This window comes from Notechis scutatus, chromosome 6 (assembly GCF_049901735.1).
Source record: "Notechis scutatus isolate UNSWTSFEM ecotype Mainland chromosome 6, rNotScu1.2, whole genome shotgun sequence".
Classification (NCBI taxonomy): Eukaryota; Metazoa; Chordata; class Lepidosauria; order Squamata; family Elapidae; genus Notechis; species Notechis scutatus.
In genome coordinates, this window is record NC_142014.1 from 2,419,182 (window position 1) to 2,435,691 (window position 16,510).

Genomic DNA, 16,510 nt, shown 5'->3' on the forward strand with positions numbered 1-16,510 from the left:
AGAAGACCAAAGAGAAAAGGAAACTACTGCATATCCTGCTCAGCTTTTCCTTGTTCTGCATGTCTTGGAATGGGTTCACGCATTCTACCCACACCAAATCATTTTTTAATGAGCGTTTCTAATGTTGCAAATGGACCTGCGTAACCAAGTGGCTCAAAATTCAGCTTCATACCCCATCGGTCATCTTACCCCCATGGACATACATCTAAAGATGAAAAGAGATGAAAAGTACCGTTTGAAAATCCTTGAAGTTGACTAGGTTGAAAGAAAATATGTGGTCCTTTGCTCCCACGTAGAGTCTACTCCGTTCCTCATCCAAAAGGAATGTGTGGTAACTAGAACTATTGACCAGTCCATGGAAAGTAGCTATATTGCTGGATTCAAACATTTCTGTAGGACAAAAGAAAAAAAATATTGTTAATGTACAGAATAATGACCTGTTCTAATAAGTAAATAGATGAGTAAGAACCATATAGAGCTGCTTCATTTATTTATGCAGCATTTTTCAGACCTCTGTCCCTTGGTTAATAGCCATTCTAGAACCCAAAACTGGAAGAACAAACTCCAGTTTTAATGTGCCACTATATTAACTTTTCTAAAATGCATGACATTTATTGCTGACTGATGCACTGAATTTACAATTATCCTTTGATGCAACTTAAACTACTGCTAATGGGATAGAAACTGTTAGATCTGGAGGAGTGGGCACAAGGAACGGAGATGAGGCATCGAATAGTGACTCAACTCTTTATTAGTGACTTCAGAAAAGGAACGGGGCGCTTGGGCAGCAGCAGCTCCTTTTATAGAGCTGGCTGCTGTCACAATGTCCAATGATTTAAGTTTGCCGCGCTGGAAGCGTCCAATCAGCGGCGACCCGCTGTCAGCCAATCAGATTAGTCAGAGACGGCCAATCACGATCTGCTAACTGCGGGCCAATCAGAAGTGCAGGATTACGAGCCTGCTGTGGAAGTAAAACTGTTAGGATTCAAAACCAATGCGTTTGCTTAGTTCGTAACAGAAACATTCTCCACTTGCCCATCTAGGAGGGCAGGGAAATGCATGCCAAATCAAAAACAGAATTCTTTATTAAAATGAATGATTATTTATTTAAAATGAAGGAACGGTGGAAAAAGAGGAGGATACACTGCAGAATCCTTTGCAGTTGTTAGCCTTCCCAGGTGAATCAGAGAAGAAACATGACCGGATGTCCTAATTCTATCTCATTGTGAGAATACATTCATGGGATCTTGCAAGGACAAATCTCCTGCCTGCCTCTTTTACAGGCCGAGGCACTCTGTGTGTATGTGTGTGTGTGTGTGTGTGTGTCCCCCTTCTCAGCCTCTTTTTCCACCCGTTGTTCAGCTCTGGGCTCTGCTACCTCTTCCAGACTGTCTGAAATGCTGTCATTTCACTCATCCCTTGTCCGAAATGGTCTAGGGAGGCTGGACTAGAAGATCTCCAAGCCCCCTTCCAGCTCTATTCTGACTGACTGACTGACTGACCGACTGACCATTCCCTAAGCAGCATCTCCTCACCTGGTTTCTCGAAGTCTTTCCCACATATCATTGCATCAGTGATGCCAACAATAGAAGCACCACAAATTTGGTATATATCAGAGGTAGTATCCAGCAGGTTCTGACCAGTTCTGGAGAACCGGTAGTGGAAATTTTGAGTAATTCGGAAAACCAGTAAATCCCACCTCTGACTGGAAATTTCACAGTATCATTCCCCAGCCACACCCACCAAGCCACACCCACCAAGCCACACCCACAGAACTGGTAGTAAAAAAAAAATGGAATCCCACCACTGGTATAGAAGTCTGCAAGGGTCCTGCCTATACAGTTTCCTTCTGACCCAGAGATGGATCATCAAATGCTGTTCAGCTCAACGACAGAGGAACCTTAGTCTCTTCTGCCATTGGGACATAGGAAAGACCCAGAAAGAAACTATGCACAAATGAGCAGCAAATAAGCACAAGAACCTCTTCACTTCCAGAAGAGAAGATCACGAAGAAGCCTTGAGAGGCCGCTTCCATTCAAACGCCCATCTAAGCAAAGTGCAAAGATCTACACACTTCTTATTTACTGTACTTTTTGGTCTCTGTAAACTCCACATCCACAGCCCCCCCCCCCACCCCCACACACATACCTAGCAAAGTAGGACGCACAGTCACAGATCATGAACCAATGCCGTTTACATGTTTTGTTTTGAAACAAGAACTGGAATAATTCCAACTACTTAGAATAACAGGAGCCAATATTAGATGCCTGTGTTAGAACTTGCTTAATACCAGCAAGTGGTAGCTGCCAGTCACACTAATTTTTCCATCATCATTGCTTTGCCTCAAGATATAATACTTCTCAATAAATACGATTATGAAACTGCAATGGGGTTTTCTGAAACGATTCTTTCACAACATGTACTTTTTGAAATGTTCAGGGTTTATTTTACTTAAACTACAATATAGGTGCAGCCTTTCTACCTGTTGATGCTTCATTGAATGACAGGCTGCTCTTTTGCTTCAAGTTTCAATCTTGTTTCTGTCCATGTAAATTTGATTGTTACCATCTCTCTGAACATTTCTTTAATTCATCCGAGGGACCGTTTCCAAAAGACAAGCAGGTATAAAAATAAATCTTTTTTCAGTCAAGCTAATGCAGAAAGAAATTTGCTTGTGTGTTGACAATTCCTGAATCTTTTTAAAAATAATCCTTTCCCTAATGCTTTTTTCATCCACTGTTACATCCACTGTTACAAAAGTCGGAAGGCTCTCCTCCATCCTCTGTAGCCAGGTATTCTGCCAAAGCAAGCACGTCTAGTGACTACTAAAAAGTCAAATTTCACTTGAAATGTGAGATTCAAAGACAAGATAAATTTGATCAAATAGATTTAATGCAACCAAAACATGGGCATTGTTGTAATACAGAAATACCAAAACACCTATCTGTCTTACCCTTTAGACGAATGGGAGAACAACACAGATGGTGGATTCATTTGAAGGCAATAGAGAACATTTCAGATGGATAACACCCAAGGTTTCATTGCACAACTGTAAATATATATTTTAAAACGCTCTCCCTGAACCAAACCAAGACACATAGTACAATGGGGGGAAAAAACAGCATAGCACTTTTACTCCATCTTGTAAATAGTAACAGTTAAAAAATATTTCCAGAGTAAGTTCTTACTAAATATCAAGGAGTCCAGCACACCTGAAGATTTAATCTTTGGGCCAACAACTTAGTCTCTTTGGGAAAAATAACATGTTACCTGCAACTCTTCTCCCAAATGAGCCTGCTTAAGCACATTTTAGTAAAAGTGTGAGACATGAACACACAACAACAAGATTTGTAGAGGTGATATATAATTGTCTGAATGAATCCCGCGTTCAGTATCCAACCATGCACTGAGTAGCCATCCCTCCCGGCTTTGCCATTTACAGAAAACAAGTTACAACGATATTTCAAACCTACATTTGATGCATCAAATGGATCTGAAGATGGGATTTAACTGAATGTCCCTTGAGTCAAATTATCCCTTCGTGCTAGGAAGCTGAAAAAAGTGAATACCTCATTCTAAATAATGTTCTAAATGGCTACTGTTGTTGTTGTTGTTGTTGTTGTTGCTTGGTAACGTTGCTGTGTCATTTTTTTCCTGTATTCTGTTCAGTCCAAATGTGGCTCAAGCAAATAAAGGCAAAATTAAAATAGTAATAATGTGCATTTGTAAAATATCTCCAAGTATAGCTTCACAATTATCCTTGTGAAGCAGCTTGAGCTAAGGAAAATACTCTAGTATAGAGACCTTTGGTGAACTCCATGGTGGAAACCTAAATCTATCCCTATCCTAATCCCACATAATCCAGCCACTCCAGCCCAGCCCCCCGTGGACCCATCTAAGGTGAGCATCCATATGCAGAATATAGATTTTCATGGCCTCTTCCTACTTGCCCTGGTGGTCAGAACCGCCTGCCTCTGTGGCTGGATGGATTAGATAGCCCTCAAGGATCATAGCTTTAAATTGTCTTAGTGCTACGTATTTATTTTATTATTCTTTGAACATTGTTCCAATTGGGAGCACTGCTGAATCCTAGGATGGTGAAAGAATAAGTTAATTATGCACCAAGTGAACAAATGTTTCCTTTTATCTACTCTTACTTTTCCACAATTCAGTTTCATTGACTGGCCCTCGTTCAAGAGAAAGCCTTCTCCCTTATGAATTCGTCACCTAAACAGGATCATATAAATCCCCACTATGCAATGAAATCCCAGTGTTGGAAGCAACCGTAGAGTTTAACCCTCTGTAGAGTGCAAAATCCATTAGAGGTCTCTGGAAATAACCATCCAGCCTGTCTGTAGGTTTCCAGCAAAAAAAATATGTCACGTAGCAGCCTATTTCATGGAGTGGTAGGTTGTAGAGTAAGGAAATTCTTCCTGACAGTAACTTCCTTCCTTCTAGTTTTAACCCACTGGTTTTGTTCTCTGTCCACTTCCTGGAACAACCTTCTGGATATTGGAAAAGTTCTGTCGTATCTCCTCTCAGTTGTCTCTTTTGTAGACTAAACATGTTTGCAGCATTCCAAGGTCATGTGATTGAAATTTGTGACACTTTTTGGCAATTTCCAGCAAAAAATATTACAATGGTTTAAGCTGAATTTGCACTAACAATGGCACGACTCAACTTAGGGCAGCATGAGTCAACTTACCACTACATGACTCAACTTATGTCCACAATGACTTACAATGGTGTTACAGACTCTGCTCCCAGCTGTGATTGTAAGTCAAGGACCACCTGAGGAATCTAGCGATCCCTGGCATTTATTAGGACTGAGGGAGGGTGGAGATTCTGTGCCATTTCAGCAGGGTGACTGGAGAAAGATAGAAGGGGAGGTGAAGCTATAGTATATTTTAAGACTAATTCTACCATGGACAAATCCCAGATTTTTTGTCTCCTCATTGACTCCAACTGTCAATAATGAGAAAGCTGGTCCACCAGGCTGATATTTTTGAAAAAGGAAGTTTTGATCTAAAAAGCGCTATAAAAACTGTGAAAATGACGGAAGGGAATAGGAACACACTTTTCAGATCTGTGTATTTATGTACATGCATATCAGCTACAGTTTACCATTCATTATGATTCAAAAAAATCTCACCTGCATACCAGTTCATGGCTTAAAAGCAGATTAGAAAATCAGAACCAAACAGATGCTTGTCAAATAGAGGCAGTTGGATCAGGGCATCATAATTTCAGGGCCTCTGATCCCATCTCACGACCGGGATATTGGAGGCAACCTGATCCCAATCGGGGCAGGGCTTCAACTGAAGACTTGACACTAGAGAAACTCATCTTTGGCGCATGACCCTCCTTCTGGAAAATGGTGCAAATACCTCCGATAGCAGACTCAATGGCCAAAACCATGGATCCGAGCCAGAATCCCTCCCAACTTTACAAATTCTTAGCAATACTTAAGTCTCTCCTGGATATCCTGAGATAACTAAAATGACGTAACATCAGGCAAACCCTGAGAACAAGCAAATTAATCCGGACTGATGCTCTTCCCAGCTCTCCCCTCGGTGGGCTCTATTGTTCATTCGGGATAATCATCTCATCACTCATCTAATAAATGCAGGCAGGGGAGAGACCTTTTGCAGCTGTTCAATCCATCCCTGCTTTCATCCCACCTTATCATCACAACTGCCAATCATGAATTACTGAAAAGTAGAAAAGAAAAAAAAAGCTCACATCTGCACCGGACCAAATTGATATGTAAACTTGATTTTTAACTTTTGAGACAGGCAACCATGCTTTAAAAATTCATTTATCATTGATATTAGCACAAGAATAATTTTTGGTGTTGGTAAAACTATAGGTAAAATAACACATCTCAATACTGATCTGAGAAATCATGCAAAGTTATAAACAGGTAAGTTTTGTTGAAAGAAATACATGTAATATCAACATAAAACACAACTTTCCTCTGCTTAGCCAGACCCAGCCTCGAAAAAAATAAAGACAGAACAGGAAATGCAAAATGTGAGCAGGAATTTTAACCAAAAGTAGAAAATCAGGAAGGATGTCATCAGGCCCCCGAATTTACATCTAGCAAGTGCCAAAAAAAGGAGTTTTGCCATTGATGCTCAGAAAAAAACTATGTACCGTACAGTCATTTTCCAAGCCACAGCAATTTCCCAAAGAGAATGCAATTATTTAAAAAAAAATCCACAAAATGTAATCTTAGTAAAAGTCCCATAGACCGCAAGGAGCTAAACAGAGAGCAATGATACTTCATGTTGCAAGCATCTGTTGGATCAGGAACAAAGGATGCTGTTTGGCAGGGCTGGGGAAGTATTCATGGACAACCCCCCCGGGGGGGGTTTTCAAAGACATCGAGATCAATTGTGCTATTGAAGCCCCGCCCCCTTTTGTTGTGGGAGGGGCTTCCATCACCTGGTCACGTGGGTTTCTAACGCCCCCTCCAATTGCCTTGTCCTATAAAAATGGGTTCTACCCCCTGTCCAAGCTCTGCTTTATTTCAAGCTTCTTGTTAAAAATGATGCTGAGTCCAAGGTATGCATCATAAAATCCCTTTGAACAGAGAAGTTACGTTTCTCTACAATGTCAAATCCAACAACGATGGCACCGTTCAAGAACTGGCTTCCATTTTGACGTCAGCTCCTGAATTCGATGACTCTTAGGGTCTGAAGTGCTGTTTTTCCCACTGGCTATACTTCAAGGCAAAATTTAATTCTTTCTGGGTTTCTCTTCAACTTCTGGTCATTAGAAGAACATGTCTAGATTACGGTTTTTTGCAATAAAAAGAAAATGCTTCCCCCCCCAGTTTCCCAAGCTAACTCTGGGATTTGGTGGGCTCCAATTCAGGTCTGGCTCATTTCAAGATCAGTCCAAGTCAGCTAGAAGTTGACTGTACATATGTACGTATGTAGCAGGAAATATAACACGGGGATCAACTTCCTACTCATAGTGTAAAGATAGAGGGAAAAAAGGAGGAAAGGGGACTGGTGTCTATCAGGATAAGCCAGCATAGATCTGCTTCAAAGTATATTTTAAATAAATGCAAGGACACAAAATCTGAAGACCTCTAAAACAATAAGCAGAAATTAGAAGAAGCCATTCCATGCAAGATCTGTTAGATGCTTACAGACACCGGAGCCCCGTCTTTTTTGACTCTAATGAACTTCTCATCCACACCAATCTCAAGTAACAACAGGCCTATGTCAGAGTGAGGCACACCCTCAATGTGCCCCTGGAAGGTGGTAATAAACACATGACGTTAAACAATGACTGCATTCATATATTTCATTAGGCCATGGTTGTGTAATCATAACTTCTTGAAGAGAACACAAAGGGTGAGGTTTTCACAACATACTTAGCCATCGGCCATAATTTACAAGACAGGGCTGAGATTTATTCAAGCTGCTAAGCCATCTTCACGAACCAGACATTGTGTTACATAAATAATAGTTTAGCACACAATGAGCAGATGTGCTAAGATCCCAAGGTTTGCTGAGTAAACTAAGTCACATAATCTGCCAAACCATAAATTATGATTTGCAAGCCACAAGGACTGAATTTGGTGAAGTACACTAAGCCAGAATAAACAAACCATATTTCACTTAGCACAATGGGGGAACCAGGTGGTGTTTCCATACTGAGTAGACAATTTAATGTTTGCCTAAACCTTGTATTATTTACTTAATGAGTAAATACACTGGAATCTCTCTGGAATCTTAATCATGCCTTCAGAGTTCAACCATTCCTTCACTTTCCATGGATTTAAGAATGGATTTCTCACCTTTCACTCAGAAATTATGATTTCCTTTATTTTTAAAGCAAAGGATCAGATACAGGTGCATAACAGTGCTTAGGCATCAAAGAATTCATGCAAAGACAATAGCTATCAGTCATGGGACATAGCAGCCAATCTTGTCTGTCTGCCTGCCTGTCTGCCTGTCTCTCTCTCTCTCTCTCTGCCTGAGACCTCATATATCTTCAAGACTTCAGTAGCAACACCCTTTCTCAGGTTAGTATCTTCTTCAGCAAACTCCTCTCTCACCTACCCAGCAGGAATTACTGAATTACCCCAAAGGCCAGGTGAGACAGATCTCTTCAGAGGCTTTTATTATATTCTCCATTGCAGCAGAAAGGAAAAAAAAGGATGAAGGTCCATTGTGAAGAGACAGAGAGTTATGGCTAACGTTGAGATAGTTCTTTCTAAATCAACCCACTCTACTAATATATTTTACTTGCAATTTATGGAATTCTGTTTTCATTTATTGGAATACTTCCTCCTAAACATCTCTGGAGTTGGTCAGGGTGACCCCGTTTCCTTCCTTCTTGGTTGGTGCACCAGACAGACAGCAAAGAAAACCAGGGACACACAACTGGATGTAAAAAGGATCAAGGCCGAAGGACAATTATGGTAATCGCCTATTTGTGGTGATTTTCTGCCACATAGTGTTAACCGCATACTTCCTGCCTTGTGTACATCGTGGCTTTTAAAGAGGTTTCGGCTGAAAGCTTTTGTTTCTTTCTGGATCTGTATGCGATCAACATTCATCAGGCTACATATACATCAAATATTACTAACATCTGGACTTTTTTCCGTCTTTTTTCATAGACATGTAAAAGCCAAAACATATGATAAATAGACTCCTACAATACATCTGTTCTTGGCCTGCACCACTTCAGAATGAAAAGGAATCAAATCTTTGATTGCTTTCCCATATTTTTAAAAGCTCTTCACACAGGAAACTAGTACATTCTAAGTTATTATTATTTGCTATAACATGCTGGATTTTGTTTAGTATATGCAGGATCTTTTTAATGTTCAATCCATTTCCATGTCTACAGTCAGGTGAGGCAGAGCCCACATGTAACTCAATCACCCCCATCCACTGGAATCGTATTGATCAACTTTAAATCACTGCTAAGGTTCCAGTGAAAGCTGTATATTTGCAGAAAACATATTGTACCAGGGCATGAGAAAATATATGTTTCGTCCCACTGATCTGAATATATTTTGTTCTAAACATTAATAAAGCTTCCAGAATAGCAATTTGAAACTTTAGATTCACACTCCTCAAATTATTCTTGCACACCCAGGAGTGAGAAAATGAGCCTTCTTCAGACAACTTTGCTTCCAGACAAGCTTTAATTATACAATTTCCTTGTCTAGTTTACATAATTAGGTTGGGTGTGGAATATTTAGATAATTATGTTTTCCAAGTCCAAGGCTAAATATAACATACTCATATTGTTGACAAAATATAGGTCTGATATCATGGATCTGCAAATCACCTGAGCAGATTAGGGGCGTCTGGATTCTACATTCCTCAAACTCAGAATAACTCTGGTGATTTGGGGAGGTTTTGAGGCTTCGGAGAAAGGTGTATCCTGAGGTCAAAATGGAGCTGTTTCGAGTTCAGAACAATTCTGAAGTGATGGCAGCAGCTCATTTTCTGTATGATGAAGCAGCTGTTTTGAGATTGAAAAATGAGTTTTGAGCATACATTTTGAACTCAGAACATTTCACATTCTTCTAACATTATTAGGGGACTAGAGTCTAAAGGTTTTACGTAGGCAGTTGGGAGCTTTGTAGAAGCAACAAATGGTTAAACCCTTCCACCTCCACAAGTCATCCACCAGGGTTTTCCATAAAACAAACACTAGGATAACTCTATTGCCTCTTTGATGGCACATTGGAGACTTCTTTATCGAGAAGGGTCTTCAATATTTCTTTTCAGTGCTCTTCTGTTAAAGTGCAATGAGAAGACCTTGAGAGGATCTTCAGTTTCCCCTCGGTACCCTTTAAAGAGGATATTAAGTGCCCCCCACCCCTTCCATGTCTCTCCAGTGATCTGAGTTACCAAATATATTCTCCAGAATTGGTTACGCCTTTATCAAAGGATGCACCTTGCAGTGTTTTTCCTTTGACTGAGCATTCACTTCAATCTGTACTTCCATTGGGTGGAAGAAGAAAAGTCAAATGCTTTGTCTATGGAGGTTCTCAGCCTTTCAGGTCCTGGTTGCCACAAAGGGGTTTTTCAAAAGGCCACTGGACTTCCTTTCTTCTTTCCCTGAAGACGTTTTGCTTCTCCTCCCAGAAGCTTCATCCAATAACTGAAGCAGCTTCTTGGATGACAAGCAAAACGTCTTCAAGGAAGAACAAAGGAAGTCCAGTTTGCCTCTTGAAAAAAAGCACCTTTGGGACAGGTGAATGTTTCCTTCACTCTCCTTGGAAACTGACCCGAAAGCCAGTTGTCCATTTGGGGATAAATATCTTTTGGGTCTGCCCCCTCCCCCCAAAAATGTTTAAAACAAATTTCTTCCAGTTGAAATACTAACATTTCTCTTTCTCCCCTTTCCTCTCTATTAAAAGATCCATCAACCAAAACTTACTGAAAGAACGTACAGAGCTTTTACTCAGTATGAAATACAATTGATCAATGTTTCAACCACATGCACAATAATGCACTGAGAATAAGTAATCTAAAGCTCTTAGGATGTTTAAAATATACAAATCTTTCTGATGTTCAAAGCATTAATTGTATCTGAAACAACAACCTGATTTTCTCAATCTATAAATGTACCTCAACTTTACACAAAGCTGAGCATAAAAAATGGAACATTTTAACTGCTATTACAAGTTATCTAAGCAATTTAAACATTCCCTCCTTTTTTATATACTGAATGATATAGAATAAGGTAGCAAAGAATCCAAAAACCAATATTTAATTTGGAGGGTTCCAGCATTCAGTTTGGGGTGGCAAGAGAAGATTCATTCAATGTCATGTCTAAAACATGTCCATACCATTTGTAGGAAAGTTTAGCATCTCTTCTGTCAATTCCATTCTCTATAAAGATTTTCTCCTCCACCTCAAGCCCATTGCCTCCAATTGAAATATCCAGGATTTAGTAATAATGGACTCTGTTATTGATCCTAATTTTTAAATGTCCTATTAAAGCTACTGCGATGCAGTTTGGAATAAAAATATCCTTAAGAGGGTTGCAGATTTACAACAATATTTCATTTGTTTCCAGAAGTTGTTCCAGGAACATGGTACAACTAGAGAACTTGTGCCAATCTAACAGCACTTATGTATAGCCAGGAGGGAAAAATGGCTAAACAGAGTAAAGGTAAATAATACTAAAGGAATATACATATATAAAAAGTTTATATTATAGGATTAAGGTGAAATGTGATGACAGTAGCAGTTAGATTCAGAGTCAAAGAATTGCAGCTTTGTCATCACATTCCACCTTAATCCAATGAGATAAGCTTTCATAATTGGGTGAATTTGTATATTGGAAGAGAAACAAGCTAAATAAAAACATTTATTCCTGTCTCGGCCCCTCCCATGCCTTCATGAAAGCTAATCCACTTACTTAGCCTTTTTAAAAATACCTCCGTTCTGCATTTTGCGTGACTCTTATGGAAGGTGGGCTTCCCTCCCTCTTCCTTCCTCCTCATTCCACCTTCAGGCTTTTTGGAAAGGTGGGGGGGCCTCCAATTTATTAGGCAGGCTACATTCCCTTTGGGGCACGAAGCAGGAGTGGGTACTTGAAAGGAAGATGGCCAGGTCCAATCTCAGACTGTGGATTTAGGAACAAACTGAGATGCTGGCAAATGGGCTAAGATTCGTTTGTTGACTCAATCTGTCTATGGAGGTTCTCAGTCCTCCAGGTCCCAAAGGGTTTTCCCAAAGGGGCTTTTTTCCAAAAGGGAGCTGGACTTTCTTTGTTTTCCCTAAATAAAGTCCAGTTGCCCTTTGAAAAAAGCACCTTTGGGTTGAGTCCATCTGCTGTGCATCTATTTGATTCAGAAAAACCAGGTCAGGGGGAAGTTTGCAATGTAATTGTCACCTGGGACTACCTGACCTGAAGAAGCTGACTGCCAGCCTGACTAAAAACGTGATTGGGTTTGGACACTCTGCCGAACTATGTTTTAATCAAATTTCCAAATGCACAGCTTGGTAGGGCTTATTCGCATTAACCCTCCAGCCCCCCTTTGAAAGCCCTCCCCCTCCTCTCAGGCTCTCATGCTCCAGGTGTGATGGCCACCAGCAGAAGAATATCAGCACAAGCTTCAAAGAGCACCCAGAAGCCGCAGCCCTTGCAAAACTCGGGAGTGCAACATGTGGACAAACGTTAGGGTGTGTGTGTGGGGGGGCCACTCCAGGATTCCTTCTCCAGTTATCTAGAGGATACGGATTTACAGAAATAATTTTCAAAACATGACTTGTTCTGCAAATTGGCTGCCCGCTGACCAGCTTTGACCTCCCAGCCATTAAACTGACCCAATAGTTCACTGAAAGACATATATTAAAAAAAGCACAACAACATGTATCATCTCTTATGAATCAACATCCAGAGGAATTTTGTTGCTGCTGCTAATTACTGTGAATGGTTACAAATGTTGATGAAAAAGAAGTATTTTAAAGGACAAATAAAATGAGTGAAAAATGTAACAATGAGAAATTAAAAAACAAATTTATTTTAACACATGTATGATCTTTATAAATACCTTATGATGGGGTATAGTGCCCAACCAGACACTGAAACAAGTGAGGAAGATATTTTGTGAAACTGAAAGGCCAATGTAGAGTAGAGTAGAGTAGAATAGGGTAAGGACAGAACAGAACAGAAGAGAATAGAACAGAATTCTGTATTGGCCAAGTGTGATTGGACATGCAAACAAATTTGTTTCCAGCTGCAAAAGCTCTCAGTGTACATATAAACAACAAAGTGATAAGTCATGGATCATAAATCACAAGATACAAACAAGTGGTAATCATAATATACCAGTAGGACACTGAGAAGGCGAGAAAGATGAGAAGATCAGATGGATAGTAGCGATATAGCTCTACTACATGGGTAAATATCTTTAGGCATAAGACAACCCTGTGGGAACGAGGTGTTTAGCAGAGTGATGGCACAGGGGAAAACTCTCTTGGTGTCTAGCCCTATAAGTGGCTTCTTGAGGGGAGAAGTTCAAACAGTTTATGTCCAGGATGTGAGGGGTCTGTCTGAATTGGAGATGGATGGAGACTCGGCCCATCTGAAGAGCGGCAAATGAAATGTTGAGGGCCAATTCCTCCAAAAGTTCGGCCTCACTAACGTCTAGACAAGTTCCAAAGGGGGTTGCGAATTACAGTGAAACAAACCAGCTTTCCTGTTCGGAGGTTCTTGCCAATCTCCTCTTTCAAAAGGACACTGGGGCCTTTCCTGGATCAGGCCCCCACCAAAGGAATCCAATAGGAAATGTGTGGTTCCTATTTCCAATGCTCCGAGGTCCCATTCACACACCACATGAAGGCTGGACCCACCTAGCTAGTCTCTGCAGCTGTTTTGAAGAAGGGGCTTGCCTGCCACACAGGCCAAGTCACGACTGCACCATTAACATGTCAGCAACTGTAGCCTAGGCAGACACGTTACTGGCACACCCACCCTACAAACACCTGGAACATCAGTGCAGTCAAAGGAGATGGGAATCAGATGGGACAACTGCAGGGTTTTCATTCGTGAACTGAAGTGGAGAAACCTTTCCTATCAGATTTACACGAACAATTCCAACACTGTTATTCTGTTGATTGACAGGGTCATTACAGTTACGTCTACCTGACCCTTGTTTTGCCCCTCTTATTGGGAACTGAATTACAGATATGGTAGTTTTCTCTCTCTTCACTCCATGCTACTTAAAATGATTTAAACCTAAATTAGATGGGATTTTAATGCTGTCACACCAGCAACAGAGAATGATGTATCTAATACATATTGATTAATTAATAAACTAAAGGGGATACTTTTACACTAAAGATGTTTTTTTAGTGCAAACCTTTTCCACATTTCATTTCTACAGTTGCTGCAGAGCACAACTCCTGACAGGATGGGACTTGTAATCCAAAAATGAGCTAAGGGTAAGAAGGCTCATTTGGACAAAAGATAATGATAATTTTAGCAATCCAGGTAAGCAGCACTTCTGTAATCATTTTGGAATATTGTTCCTTGGGGATGTTTTTTATTTTTTATCCTACTATTTTACTCCTAATATCACAAAGGCAATCCAAATGCTTGCTAGATTTTGGAACCTATCTTGCAAAATGTTCCATCTCCAACTAAGGTCCAAATAACTTCTCCAAAGTATCTCTTTGGATATTTTTAATATTTTATTACAAGTATAAAAAGATATTAAGTACACCTGCAAAAGCAACTTTGGGGTACAGCCTGTTTTTTCAAGTTGGTTTGGATGTACCTCTTTTTGCTGGCTTTCAGAAAGAGGGTTCTTTTTTTACACATTTTGGGGATAGAGATGTTGAGTTGCTCTTTCCTGTAATCTGGAGATTTGCAAGTGCAGAGGTATTTTCACATCTGGTGCAATGCTTTCCATTTTAGAGTATGCGCTTTTTAATCTCATTTATATGTAATGTAAGCCACAGTTAGCCAATTTCCACTGAGTGGTATAGAAGCCCTGCAAATAAATAAACAATTATTCACAGAAATTATAGGTTGAATATTCCTGAATCAATTCATCTCCTGCTCCAATTTGAATCTCTTCCTCACTTCCTAATTTGAAACCATTATGTCTAATTTGACTCAAAATTGAGTCAGGCACACCTGCAATTCTCTTCAAGGGTTGTGAGGAATTCTGAAAAGAAATATTCAGAACAGTCACTTAAACCTCATTTCACACTTAAGACTTTAAGTGTCCACAAAAGCTGCTTAAGGGCTCAAGAGGAGATTCAACCACTACCCTAAAGTGCCTGGAATATTATAATGAAAGATTATCATCCCAGCTAACCTTTACAATCTTTACATGATCCACAGAATCATTACGCACAGCTTCAGGATACGAGACGCTCCCACCATTGGTTCTCACCTTTCCACGCAGGCTTTAAAAGCTTCACTGTCACACAACGCTGTTGCTCCTTCCAGTAAACAGGCTCTGCCTTAAGATACGAATTGCGTTACTGGCCATAATCACCTAGTTCCTCTCAAGAAAGCAGCTTGAATTTTGAATGCATGCGATCTCAGCCCCTCAAACTCACCGTGTAACCATGCTTAGTCCGACACGGCTGTCTGAAGAGGATGGGAGTCAAAAAAGTCAAGACCACCCTACCAAAGCCCCCCCCCTTTTTTTAATAAAACCTCACTTTTGGTAACAATGACAAAATCATAATAAAGATAAGGAGTATCTCTCAATCACCAGAAAATGGGCACCATTAAGATTAAAAAACCGACCTTCCTCCCCTGGCCCAGCAGATAGAAGGGCACAGAAACAACACGGGGTGAATGTAAGACTAGAAAGAAGCAAGATAACCACCATCCAACAAGGAATTCAAACTAGTATTTTACTAAAGAAATATATTTCAGGTTATTAAGTTGATTTTGATTATTTTACAAATTTGTACGTTGTACATTCACCTTGGAACAAAAGTTTCATTCATACAAAATGTATATTCAATATCAAAAGAAAACAGAAAATCTAAAGCCAACCGAAATGCTTGAAACAATCAAATATTTAAAATTGCAAATATAAATATAATCCATCTTTAAAATATAAATTCTATCTGCGCAGATAAGAAATTCTAATGCTTACTGAAAATAATACAATAATTGGCCAACTATTACTGACTTTCCCAAGTTCTCTAGTTTCCCTGGGATTGCTGCCATTTTTCTTGTTTATTTATTTGTTTATTGCATTTTAGGTCTAGATCTCCTCCAGAACCTGAAGCTCATCCTCCCCCCCAACAATAACAGCTTGCAATGTAGATTTTGGGTTGGGAGAGAGAGAAAGAGATTGTCTCAAAATCACCCAATGACATTCCAGGGCTGAACCCAGGTCTGTCTCATGTTATAACCACCCCCTAAGGGCTCTCCTGGCTGTTTAGAAGGGATCACAGAAGGGGCTTTAGCAGTACTTTTAGAAAGCTATTTGAGGAAGAAGCAAAGAAACAGCCAGGGAGAGGAGAGAATTAGCTGTTAAAATAGGTAATCCAATACACTGCAAAAAAAAAAAAAAAAAAAAAAGGGTTATAAATCACAGTGTCAGTACAAGAATAGAAAAGCAAGTATCAGTGAATATTAAACATCTTTTTCCTTGGCATATCAGGATTCCACTGCCGTTAATTATGCACACATACTCTTCAAACACCTTTTCGTTCCATTGGAAGCAAGAAGGTTTTGCATCTTTTTTTTGATCCAGAGCAACTTCCAAAATCAGTTCAGGATACTCTAGAAAAAGCAGAAGGACAGCGGCTTGACTGACGTGACTCTCCTCAAAAGAAAGTAGGCACAGTTGTTCTGGCTTTAGCTTTAATATGACAAAACGTTTCAGATGATGCAAGTGTTCGAAATAACTCTTGAAAATCCACATAGCGGCCAAATAAACTGCTAAACAAAGAAGCAAACACACTGGATTCATTTCCAAGCTGAGGATAAAAAAGTTGCCTTCTCCAACACTGAGAATAATACCCAGCAATATTTTGACTAA

General features: G+C 39.9%; 1 protein-coding gene across 1 annotated transcript in view; it reads right to left on the reverse strand.

Moving 5' to 3' along the window:
• SEMA3A (semaphorin 3A) overlaps positions 1–16,510 on the reverse strand; it is a 128,181-nt gene that overhangs the window by 77,624 nt on the left and 34,047 nt on the right. The window contains exon 2 of the mRNA XM_087969182.1: positions 233–390. Coding sequence (XP_087825308.1) covers positions 233–390 — 158 coding nt within the window. The remainder of the gene's footprint in view (positions 1–232; positions 391–16,510) is intronic.